Here is a 19345-nt window from a genome sequence, read left to right on the forward strand (position 1 = left end):
CAGGGTGAAGAACTTTTCCTTTTGCTCTTGCAGGGCTGGGGGTTTATGTGGAAGCTCCTCAAAGGCACAAGGCCAATAAACAGGTCAAAAGGCACTTTGCAGAGTCCACATGGGGCTGTCCTTGTGTGTGCAAGGGTGATTGGTACCCTCTTAATTCCATATGCCCAGTTGAAACATTTTGCTCTGGGAGAAAGGCAAGTGTTTTGAGAGCTTGTTTCTCTTGGTGTCAGAAAAGATATCTATTGGCATAGGGTTTTATCAGTTTGTATTTAGTTGGTTTTTTTTTAAGAAATAACCTCTTTTGTAAAACCAGACTGAAGAAGTAGAGAACCCAGCAGGCAATAATGGGATAAATCAAATGGAAAAATTCCCCATGTGAAATACTACAAAGCTTTCCATCTTGGTATACTGAGGGCAGATTTTGCTCAGAATTTTGATTAAATGGCAGCCTAGCTACATGTTGTCAGTGAACTTTATTGTGATTAGCAAATTGCGTAGTTTGAGCCAGAAGAACAAGCACTTCTGTGTGATCTGCCTGCTCCAAAAAAGTCCTGGTGCTTGTCCTCTGCTTCCTGTGGAACAGCAGCCACAGGATTAGCTCTCTACAGAACACAGGGTAGCTTGGGGCAGGACAGCCCTGAGTCCCCCTTCCCTTGGGAGGGAGCAGGTGTCTGATGGCAGCTCCGGGCTCTGCACCCCTGTGAGTGGAGAGCAGTGAATCTGAAAGCGCTGACTCAGCACTGGCTCAGCTAACCTAGTTCCTGGGAGTTCCTAATTCCTATTCGGAGCAGCAGCAGACAGGAGCGGAAGGGCTCAGAAGGATCCAATGCATAACCCAGAAGGGTAACCTGAATAAAAACCTCATTTAAAAATCTGCCCTAGAAAATCAAGCAGTGCTCTGTTTTCAGTGTCACATTGACTCAGGCTTTTGAGGAACAGAGGAGTTGTTGAGGAATGAAATGAATAATGCATAAACATTTATTTTAAAATCTAACCCACGGAAATGTCTTTATTTGCTGTTCATACTGCGTCTGAACACAGGAATTCCCTGCTGGAGGAGCAATGTCCCCCATTCCTTTCCTGCACCTTAGTACCAGACTGATGGATGACCTCTGGAGACAGGCTTTTGTATTTCTCACTTACTGGGCCACTAGATCTGGAACAAGTCCCTCTGCCGCTGAGCTGTCTGGTCCTGAAAAGGTTTTTAAGGATGTGCTTTCTATCCATGTGTTCCAGAAATTGAGAACCCTGCAGAGAGAGTGCACCAGATCCAGCAGATCATTGTCACTCTGCCTCGGGCTGTCATCGTGGTCATGAGATACCTCTTTGCTTTCCTTAACCAGTGAGTCTGTTTTCCTGCTTCACCAAGTTCCTCCTTGCCGTCCCTTTTGCCAGGGCTTCCCTGTCTTTGGTGCACGAATCCCTTCTGGTGTTGCCATGGGGAGTTGTGCTTGGGTTTTTCTCGGCCCTGCTGGCCATGGCTGCGTGCCCGGAGACGGGACAGCTCGGTGCTGGTGTGTGTCTGGGGAGGGGACAGCTCAGTACTGGGCCAGAGGGACAGCTTGGTGCCCGTGTGTGCCCGGGGAGGGGACAGCTCGGTGCTGGGCCAGAGGGGACAGCTTGGTGCCCGTGTGTGCCCGGGGAGGGGGCAGCTCGGTGCCAGTGCATTCCCAGGGAGGGGGTAGCTCAGTGCCCATGTGTGCCCGGGGAGGGGACAGCTCGGTGCTGGGCCAGAGGGGACAGCTTGGTGCCCGTGTGTGCCCGGGGAGGGGACAGCTCGGTGCCAGGGCAGTGGGGACAGCTCGGTGCCAGTGCGTGCCAGGCCAGGGGCTCTGCTGGGAGGGGTCCCAGCGAGCAGGACCGTGGCACGGCAGCTCCTCACTGTGTGCTTGCAGCTTGTCACAGTACAGCGATGAGAACATGATGGATCCCTACAACCTGGCCATCTGCTTCGGGCCCACGCTGATGCACATTCCTGACGGGCAGGATCCGGTGTCCTGCCAGGCCCATGTCAATGAGGTCATCAAAACCATCATCATTCACCACGAGGGCATCTTCCCTAGCCACCGAGAGCTGGAGGGGCCTGTCTACGAGAAGTGCATGACCGGAGGGGAGGAGTACTGGTGAGCTCTCTGCTGGGTTCCTGGGTACAAACACTTCCATCAGGCCAAGAGGCTCTTGCACACTGAACCGTTTGATTTAGTCTTACTAGTCAAAACAGGCAGTTTCACCAGGTATTTCATTTTATTGTGCTGACTCAGTATTTTAAACCTCAGTAAAAAACATCAGAAGAAACTTTTTCCAGGGCAAATACTAATGCCGATGATTTTTTTGAGCTGCTGATCCACAGAAGTGTGTTCAGCAAAACAGAATTTTAGGTGAATTCTATCCAAATTCCTCCTAGGCTGGAAATTTTGAGTAAAGATCCATAGTTCCATCATAATTTGCTGGTTGGATGAAACCCCTCAGCGCGAGGTTAACCCAAACCTTCCAGTTCCCTCTGTTGCTGGAATTCTAACCCAACATTCAGGTCTGGGTTTAACAAACCAGGATCAGTAACATACTTGAACTGATTTTCTACAAGTTTCATACATTTCTGATTTCTCACCATGCCTTACACTAGTCACCTGCACCCATCCTTCCTGGTGCAGCAGAGGAGCTAAAGCTGCAGCTCACTGTGAATTAGGGAATGGGGCATTTAACTTGGTGTCACTTTGTGTTAGTTTTGCCAAACTCTGCTAAAGACCCAAGAGCCAACAGAACGTGACATTCTGGGCCTGGCGATTGTGGTGTGAGTGTCTGCTGTTCTCAGCAAGTTCAGGGATCTGCTGTGGTTTGAAATCAGAGAATCACAAATCACAGAATTAGTTAGGTTGGCAAAGACCTCCAAGACCGAGTCCAACCTTTGACCAAACACCACCTTGTCGCCCAGACACATCCAGTTGTTTGTTGTACACCTCCAGAGATGGGCACTCCCCCACCTCCCTGGGCAGCATGAGGGGTGCTGAGTGCGTTGGGAGCAGTGTCGTTTCTGTGTGACAGCCTCTGTGTTCCTCTGCAGCGACAGCCCGCACAGCGAGCCGGGCACCATCGATGAGGTGGACCACGACAACGGGACAGAGCCGCACACCAGTGACGATGGTGAGCAGGGGCTGGGTGCGTGCCAGCAGAGCTGTGCGTGCAGGAGAGCAGCAGGCACTGCGGGCTGAGGCTGCCTGGCAGGGCTGGGCTGCAGCAGGAGGCAGCGCTGTGCTCCCCGTGCCAGCAGCACCAGCCGCGAGCGGGCGGTTTGGGGAACGCCGCTGGCACTGCCCCGGGTGGGGAGCCGTGGCAGGGCTTGCTGTGCTGGAAGGGCCCTGGGGAGCTGAGCACCTTCTGCTTCCGACAGCTGCTGCCATCCTGGCTGTGTCCTGCCTCGGCAGAGCACATCTGCCCTGCGAGGCTGCGGGGATGAGGGAGGGCTCACCTGGCAAGCGGGGCCATGGGAGCGGGAATGGCACAGGGAAGGGCACGCAAGGCCAGGCGGCTCTGGGCACAGGGAAGGGCACGTGGGGCTGGGCGGCTCCAGGCCTGCTCTCAGCTCCAGGCAGGAGCCAACAGGCCTGGCAAAGGGAGGCAAGGGAGCTGCTGTGCAGCCAATTTCACACTTGGGTGGCCACGTTAATGGCTCCGATTGGGGTTTCCGAGTGATTAACTGTGGTGCCAAGTGTGGAGCAGATGAGCAGCTGTATTTTGTGGATTTACATGTTCCCTCTCCCCCTCGCCCTGCCTACACTCCCTGCTGGTAGCCCAGTGTTGTGTCAGGGCTGTGGGAGCCCTCCTGGCTCTGTCTCCTCCAGAACTCTCTATTGATCCTCCTGTGGTGCTCCCAGACACTCTGCCCTCATGGGGAGGTTGCTTAAAGTGGGGAAGATGAATCTGCTGCAGTGGCCTGGCCTGTCCCCGGGGGGCTGGAATGGGACAAGGGTCCGATGCAGCATCCTTTGTCCTCCTTTGGTGTCCCCTCCTCCACGTGGGTTTGGTTCCTGAGCAGTGTCGGGTCACACACTGATGGCTGCTGAGCCCACGGTCAGTAACGGGGCCCAGCAAGTTTCTGTGTTTAATGAGAATGAGGCAGATCTGGAGGAACTGGGGGGGCTTGCCCTGTTTTGCTGTCATTTTCTGTCTGCCGGTCTCCAGGTGGGGATTGAAATGATCCAGTCTCAGATAATCAAGGCATGCTAATGCTCCAGCAGTGGCAGGGATGGCTGGGGAGTGGCAGCAGTTCTGCCACCCAAGCAAGGCACAGTGTGGGTCACTCTGGTTAATGAGGAGAGAGACACTCTTGCTGCTTTGCAGTTGTTGCAATGATTTCTTTAGGATTCAGTGTTCCCCAGCTGGAAACAGATCTGCATGTGAGCCAGGCTCTCCCACAGGCTCCTCAGTGCTGTTGGGTGCTCCAGCAGCTCCTGCTGTGACACCCTTGCCCAGAGGCTTAGAGGACCCTGGTGTGCTCATGACCTTCCAAAGTGAAGTTCTGCCTCAGCCCTCCTGTATTTCAGGCCCTGAGCTCTCAGTTTGAGTCACGGGTGTTTGGTAGAGCTCACATTAGGAAAAGTGGGGAAACAGTGAGGCAGAGTGCTGCAGATGGTGGGGTGCAGAGCAGCTGTCTGGCTGGAGCTGGTATCATTATTTCCATAGGGATCCCCAAAGGGACATTAGTTGCTCATCAATAATTCAGACAAACTGTCTCCAGGATAAGGAAGGGAGGAGAAGGTAAGTGGGGTTTGGTCACAGCATCTGACATGGCTTGACAAAATCTCAGGCTGGAGGATAATGGGTTTCTGTAACCAATGTGGCTGAGGGTGCCATATGCACAGAGGGAGATTCCTGCTGCTGCCCATCTGCTTCGTAGCTGTTTGTAATTGCCAGTAGTTTGTGAGTCTGAGAGAGGTCCCAGAGAGCCTGGAACAACAATAAGAATTGATCAGTCTGAAAACAAGCCGGTTTGTGCTCAGTGTGAGCTGCTCTGGGGCGCTGGGCAGCAGCAGCACTGTTCTGTTCTTCTGGTGAGGGGCTCGGGGGTTCAGCCTCCCTTTAGGGCCGAGCTGAGCCGCTCTCGCTGTGCCTCTCTCCTGTGCAGAGGTGGAGCAGATTGAAGCCATAGCCAAGTTTGACTACATTGGGCGATCTCCACGGGAGCTCTCCTTCAAGAAAGGGGCCTCGCTCCTGCTGTACCACCGGGCGTCGGAAGACTGGTGGGAAGGGAGACACAACGGGGTGGACGGGCTCATTCCCCACCAGTACATCGTGGTGCAAGACATGTGAGTAAAGTGAGGCTTGTTAAAATCATGTGCTTGCACAAGCTCCACTTCAGTCACCTAAAATAATCAGTCAGTTTTGCATTTGTTTAATGACTTTGGTGAGAAATCTGTGCCTATTCACTTCTCCCTCTGTGTATTGGCTCCATTTGTTTCTCATTTGGGCTGATAAAGACCAGTACTAAACATTGTACCTCAGTGTACCTGGGCCCCATTTCTCACTGACTCCCCAACGTGGTGTGACCCAGGCTTACCACCAGCCTGGTCCCTGTGAGCATTGACCTGGATTGTTCAGTGCTCACCTGGCCTGTGGGCAGATCCCAGGGCCCTTTGCAGGTGCTGCTTCTCTTCCAAGTACTGTGTCTGGAGCCATCACAGTGGCAGCCACATCACAGGGGATGGGAAGGCAGATGTGTGCTGTTTCCAAGTTCCCGGTGAAGTGGTGGCCCTGGTACAGCTCCTTGTTTTCCAAGTGTGGAGCTGCTGACGTGGTGATGTTCAGCTTGGCGTGGCATCCGGGCCCTGGCTCGCCCGGGGCACAGCCCTGTCACTGCTGTGGTGTCCTTTCCCAGGGATGATGCCTTCTCTGACAGCCTGAGCCAGAAGGCAGACAGCGAGGCGAGCAGCGGGCCGCTGCTGGACGATAAAGCCTCCTCCAAGAACGACATCCAGTCACCCACGGATCACATCTTGGACTATGGCTTTGGGGGAGTCATGGGCAGGTAACTCACATTCCTGTCACCATGGAGGTGGTGGCTGTCACACGTGTGGACAGTTGGTGTGTGGGGCAGGGCAGGATGGGTGGGGAAACTTTAGAAAGCACTGCAGGGTAATAGGGGCTTGAAGGGCATTTCATGTGCACTGCTGATGGGGATTTAACATTTACAGAGGGTACAGGGGCCCTGAGCAACCTGGGATAGTGGGAGGTGTGCCTGCCCATGGCAGGGAGCCAAAACAAGATGACCTTTGAGGTCCCTTCCAGCCCAAACTACCCTTATGATTTGATGCTGTCCCTTTCTTGGTACTGGCTAAAATATTTGTTTTCCCTCTTGCCTGAGTCTTCTGAAGCTGGAAGGCTCTAATTTGGTCTGAGCTGAGCTCAGGGTGAGGGGTTGCCTTGCAGCATGCAGCAGTGGGGCTGACACACGCTGACCTGTGCCGTGCTGGGCTCTTTGCAGGGTGAGGTTGAGGTCCGACGGTGCCGCCATCCCCCGGCGCCGCAGCGGGGGCGACACCCACAGCCCGCCCCGAGGGATGGGGCCTGGCATCGACACCCCTCCCCGAGCAGCAGCCTGCCCCAGCAGCCCCCACAAGATCCCCCTCAACAGGGGCAGGATCGAGAGCCCTGAGAAGCGCAGGATGGCCACGTTCGGCAGCGCGGGCAGCATCAACTTCCCAGACAGGAAGGCCCTGGCTGAGAGCCACCCGCTGAGATCCACCTGCGGGTCCACCCGGCACAGCAGCCTTGGAGATCAGAAATCCCTGGAAGCAGAAGCTCTTGCTGAGGTGAGAGGGCTGGGAGGGCACCAAGAGGCTGCAGGAGCTCACTGGGGAGGGCCTGCAGCCCCTTCACCTCAGACAGGGTTACAGTGCTGCTGCACACCCAGCTCTGTTGGGTTGTTCTTGGAAAAGATGATCACCCAGGTGATGAATTTTCACTTTGAATCTTGTGGGGCTGCTGGGCTTGGGAGTCCTGAGACTTCTCTGGGAGAGTATTTTCACTCATCATCTTAGGAGCTTAATAGAATAAATTGGAGCTAACTTGATAGTTATTTCCCTTCAGCTGATTCTTTGAATGTTACCTGAGGCTCACAGAGCATTTTGTAGGTGTTCTAAAATAAGGACTTGTCTACACCAGGACAACATTAACTAGAGTGACTTTTCAAACAATTGACTCTGGTGCCTTAAATTGCTTCTCCAATGGTCTTGCTGAGTGGCCTTAATTAAGTTAGGGTGGATTTAAGCAAAGGCAGACTAGGGCCTCTCCATTTGTACACGAGGCCCCAGCACTGTAGCCATAGGCAGTAGCTAGTTCCCTGTGCATGGGCACTTCTGGTGGGACTGGATGCACCTTCTGGGGAATCCCTGTGGACAGACTGTGGAGCCTGGAGGTGGTGGGCACTGAGGGGCTGGAGCCAACGTCTCCTTGGCTGCCTCAGGCCTTATTGCTGCTTCTCGTATATCCATGGCGAGCTGCTGGTGTTCCACTCGCTCCAGTGTGTGTCCCTGCCACGTGCCATTGTCCTGTGAGCATGGGGTAGCAGAGGCCCCATACATCCAGTGGAGGCTGCAGGGCCTCCCTTGTGAGGCAAAGCCAGCCTCAGAGCTGTGGGTGAGCTGTGCGGGCAGGCTGGTGTTCACCCTTCTCTCCTGGTGCTCAGGATTGATGCCCTTTGGAGCTGGTGACCAAGCTCCTGCTGACCTGGGAACACAGGGCACTTTAGTGCAGCCAGTTTGGGCTTCACATCTTCTCCCAAAGCTGCTGTTTTCCCTGGGAGCTCTCAGATCAGAGACCCCCTCCGCAGACACGCGTGCCAGGATGGTGGGGTGGAGCGCAGGGGAGCAGGTGGTGCCCATGGCGCAGCGCTGACGTGGCTTTGGCGTTGCAGGACATCGAGAAGACCATGAGCACGGCGCTGAACGAGCTGCGGGAGCTGGAGAGGCAGAACACGGCCAAGCAGGCGCCCGACGTGGTGCTGGACACGCTGGAGCCCATGAAGAACCCGCCGCTGGGCGCCGCCAACTCGGAGCCGGCCAGCCCGCTGCACACCATCCTGATCCGGGACCCCGAGGCGGCCATGCGGCGCAGCAGCAGCTCCACCTCCGAGATGATGACCACCTTCAAGCCGGCGCTGTCGGCCCGGCTGGCCGGGGCGCAGCTGCGGCCGCCGCCCATGCGGCCGGTGCGGCCCGTGGTGCAGCACCGCTCCAGCAGCAGCAGCAGCTCGGGCGTGGGCAGCCCCGCCGTCACCCCCACCGAGAAGCTCTTCCCCAGCAGCTCGGCAGATAAATCGGGCACCATGTAGGGCCGGGGCGCGGGACCGCGGCGCCCGGACGCCGGGAGCGGGGCGAGCGGAGCCTCGCTGGGTGGGCAGGGGTCACGGCCCTGCTGGGGAGCCTCTGTGGAAGGAAACGCGTGTGGGGCCTGGGCCTGGTGCTGTACATACGTGTGTGAGTGTATGTACGTAGGTGTGCACACACCCCATCCATGCAGAAACACTTCCCGAGCTTGCAGTCCTACAGTAGGAGGAGACGTCAGGTCTGAGTGTTGGCGCTGGAGAACACACTCGGTGTGGAAGTATATATTAAAAACAAAGTGTACAGAATTCAGTGACTTTAAAACAGTAGATTTACCTCAGAAACTGGCTCTGAAATATCCTCCCTTGAGACAGTGGGTTGGTCTGGGTTTCCAAGGCTGTCTGTGTGCACCTGGAAGCCCCCGCTGCAGCAGCTGTGCGTCAAGCAATACAAGGCCATCCTGGAGTTTATTTTCTGTACCTCTTGGCATTGAAGGCAAAAAAAAAGGGATGGGAATGCGGTAGGGTCTGTTCACTGCTGGGCTGTGGAGAAGAGCTGGAAATCCATACATGACCATGTGTGACCAGCCAGCTGGAGTCTTTCCAGTCCTGAATCCTGAGATGTCTTCATATGCCCGTGATGCCCTGGCAGCAGGGACAAGCAGGATGTGTGCCATGGATGGGAATGGAGTGAAGTGAGTGTCATGAGTGGACAGAGTGAGGTGTGTGCCATCACCCTCATGCAGGAGGAGGATGCTGTGCTGCGCTGGGACTGTGGAACGCTGCTTCTCTGCAAGTTCTCAGAGTGAGCAAGGACTAGTGACCAAACCTGTGGTAAAGCATGGAGTAACTTACAGAGTTTGGAGATTCTTCACCTCCCTTTCCCCATGTGCTTTTTCCTTTTTTTTTTTTTTTTAATAACAAAGCCCAACTTAGTGGTCTCTTGAGAGTCAGGCCTGAGCAGCGAGGAGGGGTCTCAGGTCAGAGTGGTTGTCCTGCATGAGAAGCATGAGCCGTGTTTCACCACATCAGATACAAAACTGGTCTGATGGGTGATACTTTGCACTTTCTGTACTGTACCATATAATACAACAGTTTGAGTTTATGCAAAAGCATCTACATTTTGTTTTACCCAGAGAAAAAATATGCAGAAGGCTGGGGATTGCATGGTCCTGTGTGATAATCCAGACTCCTCTGTAAGCACTGAATCAGAGATGCTCCGTGCTTCTCCTGCAGCTTTTCCTTGTACAGATTTCCATGCGATGCCCCATGGTTTGATTTGGCACTTCCCCACAGTCACGTGCTCATGTCTCCTAACATTCATCCTTCCTCCCTGCTATCTCTGATCCTGCTGCTCTGTGCCTGGGCAAAGAGCCTGCCAGCCCTGCTGACTCACCCAGCAGCCACTTACCCTGCCTGGGGCTTTGCTTTGTCCCCCCTTCATCTTCCTCATCTCTCCAGCACTGCTGCGGACCCCAGCTCTGCAGGAGAAGCAGCCTGGCTTCCAGAAGGCAGTGGAGGCTCTGACCAGGGTGGCAGAACCCGTCAGTCCTGCCGTGGCTCGTGTCTCCTCGGCTGGGGAGCTCCCACGAGGAGACTGCCTGTACATCCACACCTGTACCTCTGTACCTGTGCTGTCACAGCTGCACCCCCTCTCTGCCCCTCCACAGCTGCACCCCTGTGCACCGGGCACAGGCCCTGGGACCGGCTGGTGCCTGTCCCCTGCCCCTCGCACGTGTCCCCTCACGCCCCGCTCTGCCAGCCCTGTAAATATTGCTGTACTTGCTTAACTGCTCGAAGGTAACTGTTAACCTGTAAACTGTACAAAAATAGGCTAAAGTTAGATAAAGCCAATGCCACTCAACAAATCTTTGCACTTAGTAGGTAGCTCAATGTAAAAATAAACCCAGTAATAATACTAGTAATCCCGAAGGGAAGCGAAGCCGCCGGCACCCCTGGCAGAGCCCGTGGGGAGCAGCTCTGCCCATGTCCCTCCCTGTCACGCTGGCAGGGCAGACGGTGTGTGTGCGTGTCTGTGAACGTCCTTGGTGTTTGGTTCACATTGGTGTTTATTTCTCCATCATGCCCCTTTCCTGCACAGCCCTGGCACTGCCCGGCCTGGCACAGCGGCTGCAGATGTTCAGCCAGGCTGGGCTGGTCAGGGACCTGTGCTGGGGAGGGAGGGACCCATTTGGCACGAGTGCTGTGTATCCATTGCCAGCAATTATTACTTTTGTTTCCATTTAGTTCCTGGAGAACATTCACTTTGCCAGTTTTCTGTTTTTTGTATGCTTTCTGAGATGACTTGAGAGCAAACCCATCTTCATTAGGGGTTTTATTTCCTCCCTTACTTTTGACCATACGGTACAAATTCCAGTGTCTTTCTATTAAATTATTGCCTTTCATTTTCCTTTGTTTTGTTTTGTTGTGGGTTTTTAATACAATTGTTTTCTTATCTTTAAGTGCCTTTTTGAGCACCAAAACAAACGGTTGGAGTTCAGGCCTGGGGGCTGTGCACACATGGGTTCGTCTGGGCAGTTGTGTTGTGCTGGGGGTGATTGCTTTTAAAGTCCTTCCATTTTTCTGTTTGATGAAAAGGGAACCAAGACTTTTTGTTGGAGAATAAACTCCCCCTTTGTAATATGGTATTCCAAGTGTAGTTTTAACTACTGTAAATTTAAGGGAAGAAATGTATTTTTCTGTAAGCGAACTTGGCACAAAATTGAACCACATACGTTGTAGGAGCATCATAACTGGAACTCGCTCATGGTTTGTGAGTGACTGACTCCGATCCTCGGTACCTTCCTGAGGGCACAGACTGTGTGTGGGCTTCAGAGTTCACAGAGCTTCACTGTGACAGCCCACGGCCGAGCTGCCGCCGGAGCCAGGGCGGCTGAGCTGTGTGAGGGCGGCTGCTCAGGGCAGCTGTGTCTGCTGTGCAGAGCGAGCTCTGGGCCCGGCTCCCGCGGCCCTGCCCCGTCCGGCCCAGCCCTGCTGGCCATGGCCATGGCCCTGACGTGAGGGGAGCATGGTGTCACTGCAGCCCTGCCATCCCTCCCAGTCCTGGCCCTGCTGTGGGGCTGAGGGGAGCGTGGTGGCACTGCGGCCCTGCCATCCATCCCAGCCGTGGCCATGGCCCTGCTGTGGTGAGTGTGGTGGCACTGCGGCCCTGCCACCCCTCCTAGCCGTGGCCATCGCCCTGACATGAGGCTGAGGGGAGCATGGTGGCACGGTGGCCCTGCCATCCAGCCCAGTGATGGCCTTGCCATGAGGGGAGTGCGATGGCACCATGGCCTTGCTGTGGGACTGTGTGGGGAGCATGGTGTCACTGTGGCCCTGCCATCCATCCCGGCCATGGCCCTGCTGTGGGGCTGAGGGGAGCATGGTGGCACCACGGCCCTGCCACCCCTCACAGCCATGGCCATGGCCCTGACATGAGGCTGAGGGTAGCATGGTGGCACTGTGGCCCTGCCATCCATCCTGGCCATGGCCCTGCTGTGGGGCTGAGGGGAGCGTGGTGGCACTGGGGCCCTGCCCCATCCATCCCAGCCATGTCTCCGCCATGAGGGGAGCACGGTGGCACCATGGCCCTGCCATGAGGGGAGTGCAGCAGCACCCCACCCTGCCCTGGACAGACCCTCACGCCTGAGCGCGGGCCCGGGGCGGCCATGACTGCACTTTGTTCCTTAGGCTGAAGTCCCTGGTAGGTGGTTTTTGTGTCCCAGGTGTGTTATTTAACTAGCAGTGTTGTGGTTCTCGCGGGGCGGCAGTAGATGTCCCGCGTCTGATTTGCTTTGCGTGGCTGGGCTGCGAGGTCTGTGGGGACGGGGCTGGTTGTGCCGGGAGGCCGTGGGAAACGCTGGCTGCTGCCCGCCGTACCGGCCATCCTCCTCCTCCTCTTCCTCCTCTGGTGTTGTCTCTGTAACGTATGGTGAGATGCCGTCAGCTAGAGTGTCTGAGTGGGTCCTCGTGTGTGCTGGTGATGCCATGTAGATGAAGCCACTGGTTGGGTGTGGACTCATCCTGTTGAATAAACTGCTTAACTTTTCTCAAAAACGTTGTCTGTGGTTTCAGAAGATTTGCTGTCTCTTGCCTGTGCCTCCACCCCACGCCCTCCTCTGCCCCACAGCATCCTGCCCTGCCCTGGGCAGTACAGACACTGTCTCCTGCCCCTGCAGCCGGGCTCTGGGCGCTGTTTATGGGTGCTGAGGGGATAAAAACCATTCTGAACAAACAGCCCCAGAGCCCTTCGCACTCAGGCTGTGAGGAACTGCGCTGGACTCTTCAGGCTGGGTTATGTTTCTTCCCATTGTTTTTGTTTTTTTTCTTTGCTGCTGGGTCGTGGCTTCACTTCCCTCCCATCTTGGCGGCGTGGAGAGACAGAGACCGCCCCGATTCCGTCCATCATCCATCCCCGAGGTGGGGCAGCTGCAGACACAGCTGGTGTTGCTCGAGCCGGGGTCTGCGTGGACCACGGGCAGGGGGAGGGCTGGGCAAGCTGCAGGTGGGGCTCGACCTTCATCACCCCGTCCTTAATTACCCCTCCTTAAATACGGTTAATGGGCTCAGCCTCAGGGCAGGTGAGTGCAGGGCGGGCTCTGGGCTGCCACGCCCGTCCTGGTCACCACGCTCTCCTCAGCACCGAGAGCAGCTGGCAGCGGTTCTGACCCGGCCCGGTACCCACCGCGGGAGCATCCTGGGCACCGCCCGGGGGAGAGCCCGGGGGTGGCTCCGGCAGGTCCCTGGGCAGCGGGTGCGTGTGGAGGAGCGGAGTTTGGCCAGGCCCTGGAGCTGTGCGCGACACTGTGGGGCCTCTGCGGGGTGCGCGCCGGGTGTGCGCCGGGTGTGTGCCAGGTGCGCGCCAGGTGCGCTCGGTGCCCCGCTCGTGCCGCAGTGTCCGCCCGCCGCCAGCAGAGGGCAGCAGCGCTCCGCGCCCGGCCGGGCCGAGCGACCCGGGCAGGGAGGGGGGACCGGACCTTTTCCTTTTTCCTTTTTCCTTTTTCCTTTTTCCTTTTTCCTTTTTCCTTTTTCCTTTTTCCTTTTTCTTTCTCCTTTTTCTTTTTCCTTTTTCTTTCTCCTTTTTCCTTTTCCTCCGGGCAAAAGTGCTGCAGGGGCTGCCACTGACTGACTGAACTGAAATTAATACCTGATTCTCTCCAGAGGGTCCAGTTACCCAGGTGAGGTGTAATAATCATTAACTCTGAGCGTGATCAATAAATTGAATGTATTTATTAGGTTCTGTGGGCCGATTGCAGCATTTGCATTTGAATTACCCTTGCTCACGCTGCCGCGTGTGCTGGTTTCCTGCTGAAGGCAGGAATTCCTTTTCGCTGGGGAGTGTGAGCACTGGGAGCTCACGGCGTGCCTGGCACCGCGGGACGCTGCTGGCCGGGGGCACAAGGCAGAGCCAGGCTGGGGCACGGACCCAGCCTGAGCAGGGACCGGCTCCCCCCATCCCGCTGCAGGGATCGGGGCAGGGAATTGCTCCAGTGAAAAACTGCCGGAATGCAGACACAGACAGAGGGCTGCGTGGCCATGCTGCCCCGGGCAGCCCTGCTCTCCTCAGGTGAGGAGGAGCAGCAGAGCCCTTGCTGTCAGCGCTGGAGTGCTGCCCAGGGCCTGGAGCGGGGCTGCGGGGTGACAGTGCCTCGGGTCTGCCTCAGCAGCTCCCCGGTGAACACCGGAACCCTCCGCGGTGATGGAAGGACCCTCAGCCTCCTCCAGCCATCTCTGCGGTAGCTGGCTGCCAAGGAATGGCCTGGGCATGACTTGCCTTTAGCTTGGATTGGTCCAGCAGCTCAGTGTGGATGGATCCGGGAGCCACTCACTCTGTGTGCCCCGCGGGGCACCTAAGGGCACTCTGGCACCACTCACACTCATAGCTAATGAATGAAAAAATGACATAGAAATGAAATGTAAAGGAAATGATGCAGAACTTAGTGATTAGTGCTTTGAACCTGGACTCAAAGTGAAACAAGTGCTCTCAGTCCTGCTGACTGAATCAAATAATCCAAATTGCTAATACATTTTAGTCTTTTTTTTTTTTTCATGTGCAAAGACATTAAAGAGCTTTTAGTGAATGAGGTAAAGATTTTCCGTTGATGTTTAAAACTAAAACAGAGCTGTGTGCTGTGGATGCCCAAAGCCTGCTGTGAGCTCGTGGCAGGGGCTGTGCATAGGTGCCCTGTCTGTCCCTCCTTTGGCCTCTGAGTCCGACTGCCCCGGCAATGGCTCTGCCCCGGGCCTGGCTCTGCCCCGGGCCTGGCTCTGCCCCGGCAATGGCTCTGCCCCGGCAATGGCTCTGCCCCGGGCCTGGCTCTGCCCCGGCAATGGCTCTGTCCTGGCAATGGCTCTGCCCTGGCAATGGCTCTGCCCCGGGCCTGGCTCTGCCCTGGCAATGGCTCTGCCCCGGGCTTGGCTCTGCCCCGGCAATGGCTCTGCCCCGGCAATGGCTCTGCCCCGGGCCTGGCTCTGCCCCGGCAATGGCTCTGCCCCGGGCCTGGCTCTGCCCCGGGCCTGGCTCTGCCCCGGCAATGGCTCTGCCCCGGGCCTGGCTCTGCCCCGGCAATGGCTCTGTCCCGGGCCTGGCTCTGCCCCGGCAATGGCTCTGCCCCGGGCCTGGCTCTGCCCCGGGCCTGGCTCTGCCCTGGCAATGGCTCTGCCCCGGGCCTGGCTCTGCCCCGGCAATGGCTCTGCCCCGGGCCTGGCTCTGCCCCGGGCCTGGCTCTGCCCCGGCAATGGCTCTGCCCCGGGCCTGGCTCTGCCCCGGGCCTGGCTCTGCCCTGGCAATGGCTCTGCCCCGGGCCTGGCTCTGCCCCGGGCCTGGCTCTGCCCTGGCAATGGCTCTGCCCTGGCAATGGCTCTGCCCCGGCAATGGCTCTGCCCCGGGCCTGGCTCTGCCCTGGCAATGGCTCTGCCCCGGGCCTGGCTCTGCCCTGGCAATGGCTCTGCCCTGGGCCTGGCTCTGCCCCGGGCCTGGCTCTGCCCTGGCAATGGCTTTGCCCCGGGCCTGGCTCTGCCCCGGCAATGGCTCTGCCCCGGGCCTGGCTCTGCCCCGGGCCTGGCTCTGCCCTGGCAATGGCTCTGCCCCGGCAATGGCTCTGCCCCGGGCCTGGCTCTGCCCTGGGCCTGGCTCTGCCCCGGGCCTGGCTCTGCCCTGGCAATGGCTCTGCCCCGGGCCTGGCTCTGCCCCGGGCCTGGCTCTGCCCTGGCAATGGCTCTGCCCCGGCAATGGCTCTGCCCCGGGCCTGGCTCTGCCCTGGGCCTGGCTCTGCCCTGGCAGTGACATCTGTGCACAGCCATGGGAGCCAGCATGGAGCCCAGGGTGCAGAGAGGGGCATTCCTTCCCAGTGGGAGCCAGGGCCATGTGGGATGGTCTGGGCCACCCCAGCAACCCAGCTCAGAGGGATTTTGCAGCCCTGCTGCTGTTTCAGCTCAGATGTGGCCGCAGATCCCTTTGGGCAGCGGCTCTGACTTGCCTGGAGTTCCCTGCTCTTGTGAAGTTTGAGAGATGCTCTGTTACACTGGCTTTTGGAGGGTGGACATGAATTGCTAAGGCTGTAGATTTATGGCACCCTCATTGCTTGTGGCTGCACCATGCCCTGCCGGGCCATTTAGGGCCCTTTTTCCTGCCTGATCCCCTCTGCCCTCAGTGGGACCCTCGGGTCTGGGGCTGCCCAGCAGCTCAGACCCCAGCGCGTGGCAGAGATTTTCCTGTGCTGTGTGCGTGGGTTTGGAGGCAATCCCTGCAGCGTGTGTCTGATTTCCTGTGCAGAGGGGGAAACACTTGCCAGATGAGACTGATTCTAGAAACCGGCCAAGTGTTTTTCAGCTGTCAGCTCCCCTGGCCCTGCCCAGGGATAGCTCATCAGCCGTGGGAGGGACAGTGCTGGCACCAGCCAGCGCTGCTGTGGTTTGCTGCATTCTGAGCTTGCTTTCAATTTTAGTATTTTCCTTTGAATGTTTGGCTCGCTGCTCCAGCACAAGCCGATGTCCCCACGTCCCTGGGGTGGAGCCCCTGCCCTGGTAATTCAAAGTGCTGGTGTGGTGGGGGTCTGCAGTGTTCCTGGTGCCCCCAGCCCCTGCCCACCTTGGGCTCCAGCAGGACCTGCAGCAGGCAGGGCTCAGGGAGCCCTGGGGAGCCTGAGCTGTGTCCTGTGCCTGAGCTGGCTGCAGGCACACAATGGAAATAGGAGTATTTACCCAACTTTTGATAACTTTTTTATTTCCCCTTAATACACACCTACAGCCTCCCTATAGGAACACTGGAAACCAGACTTCAGCAGGCCTGAGAGACTGCAGCGTTATCCATCTTCTGTAAATACTGTGGAGCACTTGGAAACCTTTTTATGATCCCAGCTCAGCTGGAAAACAGCACCACATTCCTGCTGCCCTTTGGGATCACTTCCCTTGCTTGGGGTGTGGGAGGCAGCAGCTGTTGGAACATCTTGGTTTAAGTGTTTCAGGAGATAAAAGTGTAATTTGTTGTATTTTAAATATCTCGTGCATCAGATCTGCACAAGCATTGCAGGTAAACCAGCCTTGCTCTGTTCCACAGAGATGTCTCTGTCCTCCCCAGGAATCTTCCAGAGACTTGGGCTTGGCGTCCTTGATGCTGCAACGTCAGTGGAGGTTTGTGTGTTGGAAATGAAGCTTCAGCTCTGGAGCAAGGCTTATCCCAGGCCTCTAAATCTAATAACAGCCTCCTGACAGCATCCAAAGGCCAGGCACCCTCTGGCAGCTCCTAATGCCACCCGAGCCCCATCAGCGTGAGGCTCATCTCTGGACACGCACACGTGTCCGGCTCTATCTAACCAAGATAAATTTCTTAATTAGGATTTGCAGCTTCCTGGGGCACTGGGAGGTTGCGATGAGCGAGAGCTTGGCTGGGAGCTGGTGCAGCGAGGATGGGGCTGGGTGGGTTTCTGCAGCCTGGCCAGAGCCCTGTGCCCCTGGGTGAGTCCAGGAAAGGGCTGTGAGCAGGGCTGGTCACAGCCCAAACCCTGCTACCCGCTCAAAGCTAACGAGCTCGTTTCCCTCCTGGATGGGTCTTGGCTGACAAGAAATAACTGCCCTTGGCTGCACCGCCCCCCACCTGCTGCTGCTGCTGAGCACTGATGGAACTTGTGCAGGATTTCTGTCTCTAAACTCTTGCTGCATCCATTTTTTCACCCCCTTCAAGACAGCTTTTATAAAACTAATATATTTAGCAGTGAGTGGGCAAGTGCTGAAGCTGGCAGAGCTGTGCCATGGAGCAGGGCAGTGCTGAGCTCGTGAGGCCGTGGCAGTGGCTGAGGGTGAGGAGGCTCTCAAGAAGGCTCTAGGGTGAGATGCAGCTTTTTTCTTAAAAGAAAGAAAGAAAGAAGTTTAGCCTTACGTAAGTCCAAACATCTGCTAGTGCATGACTAATGCCTTCCCTCCTCCCTGGTGTGGCAACTGAAGTCCATGGGAATTGTGTAAATGATTGTTTCCTGTAAGAAGTTCTACATTGTTCATAGGGCTTTTGGGGACAAGCCTTGTGTGCAGCCACCCCTTCCCTTTTGCTGCTTGCTCACGGCTTTGGATCCAGCTGCTCCTGGCCCCGCTACCACGAGCTGACAGCAAGGGCCAAGCACACTGTCCCCAGCCCAGCTGGTGCCAGGCTGGATTTATTCCTGCCAAAGTCAGCTCGCCTGGACAATTCCCTGTGTTCCAGTGAGGTTATGGACGTACAGTGCTGGCAGCTGAATGAGCTGGGTGCTGGGCTGTGCTGTGCCCTGCGGTGGCACCGCTGTGCCCTCCAGAGCAGGGCTGCTGGCACTGGGCTGCTGGAGCCTTCCCCAGGACAGGGCTGATGGCAGCAAGGGACAGAGCCAGGGGCTGCGTCCCTTTGGGGTGTGAATGTCTGGCTGAGGGGAATGCAAGGAAATGTTTTACAGACCCAACAGCCAAAGTGGCCCTCAAATGTGGCTTTATTCCCACAGAGCTCCCCCATTCCAGCAGTTTCTATTGATCCTGAATTTTGGTGTCATTTCCCTGCCTGGATCTCAGCTCTGGCCACTCTGGGTGTGTGTCTCTGGCCAGAGCAGGAGGAGCTGATGGGTCCAGCAGAGGGGAGTGCTCCTGGCAGATGGATGGATGCAGGTGCCAAACTCTGCACCAGCCATGCTCTGGGGTTCTGCTTTCCATGGTCTGGGACATTAGCTGCTGCCAGAATTACTAATGGGCTGCTGCTTTTAGCCTGAGTGCTGCAGGCTGCTGCTGCAAGGCGGAGATCATGGAGTCAATTAAGTAATTACCTGGTGTTTCAGCTGCCAGCACTCGAGAGGTTTTGTTTTTCACCACTGGCATCAATCCCAACACTCATCTCACCCCAGATCACCAGCAGTGGTTTGTGCACTGCTGGAGCAGGCTGCTGCGCCATGGACGGGCTGGATCTGCTTTTTCTGAATGTGTTCTGGTGACAAATGGTTCCTCCTCCTTCTGCTTAGTCTCATTCTGGCACATAAATCCAGGCATAAACAGGCTAAGCTCAGCAGAAGCTGAAATTGCCTCTCCATAGCTCTCTTGTTCTGAGTGTTTTGCCCTTGCTGGTTTGATGAGCAGCAGTTCAGCAGGGAAATGCAGAGTGGGCTGAGCTGGAGGTGACACACAGCAGCACGAGGAGCAGCCAGGCTCTGCTGAGGCCCCGTGGTGCAGGGAAATGCATCTGCAGGGGCTCCTGGCTCTCCTCAGCCCCTTGGTGGGAGTGCTGGAGTGTGCTAATGCACAGGGACAGGGCTGGAGGGAGGGATCCCTGCCCTCGGGCACCTCTGGGCACAAATGCAGAATCCATGGCAAGGCATGGCAGCCTTGTTGGTGAGAGCTGTGCTCTTCATTAAATCAGAGCTGGGAAGTGCTGAGGGGCCAGAGCCTGTGAGCAGCTCTCGGGCCTCTCTTGCACTTCCCAGTAATCCACAGGGAGGATAAATGAACCTTCACAGCAGCAGGGGCACGGCTGGGAATGTCTTACCCTGGCAGAGAGGTGGAGTGGAGGGAGGTCTGCTACCT

At 56.7% G+C, this 19345-nt stretch overlaps 1 protein-coding gene across 2 annotated transcripts in view; it reads left to right on the forward strand.

The window, feature by feature from the left end:
* The window catches only part of SRGAP3 (SLIT-ROBO Rho GTPase activating protein 3), a 71741-nt gene extending 61019 nt beyond the window's left edge, over positions 1-10722 (forward strand). For both annotated transcript variants that reach the window (XM_054280714.1, XM_054280715.1), the window contains exons 16-22: positions 1237-1342; positions 1896-2123; positions 3062-3141; positions 5123-5303; positions 5873-6022; positions 6479-6806; positions 7910-10722. In XM_054280714.1, coding sequence (XP_054136689.1) covers positions 1237-1342; positions 1896-2123; positions 3062-3141; positions 5123-5303; positions 5873-6022; positions 6479-6806; positions 7910-8326 — 1490 coding nt within the window. In that variant the 3' untranslated portion in view covers positions 8327-10722. The remainder of the gene's footprint in view (positions 1-1236; positions 1343-1895; positions 2124-3061; positions 3142-5122; positions 5304-5872; positions 6023-6478; positions 6807-7909) is intronic.
* The last annotated feature ends 8623 nt before the right edge of the window (positions 10723-19345 follow it).

Source organism: Melozone crissalis, unplaced genomic scaffold (assembly GCF_028551555.1).
Source record: "Melozone crissalis strain CALT ecotype California unplaced genomic scaffold, PUWL_Pcris_2 ptg000029l_1, whole genome shotgun sequence".
NCBI classification, from domain to species: Eukaryota; Metazoa; Chordata; class Aves; order Passeriformes; family Passerellidae; genus Melozone; species Melozone crissalis.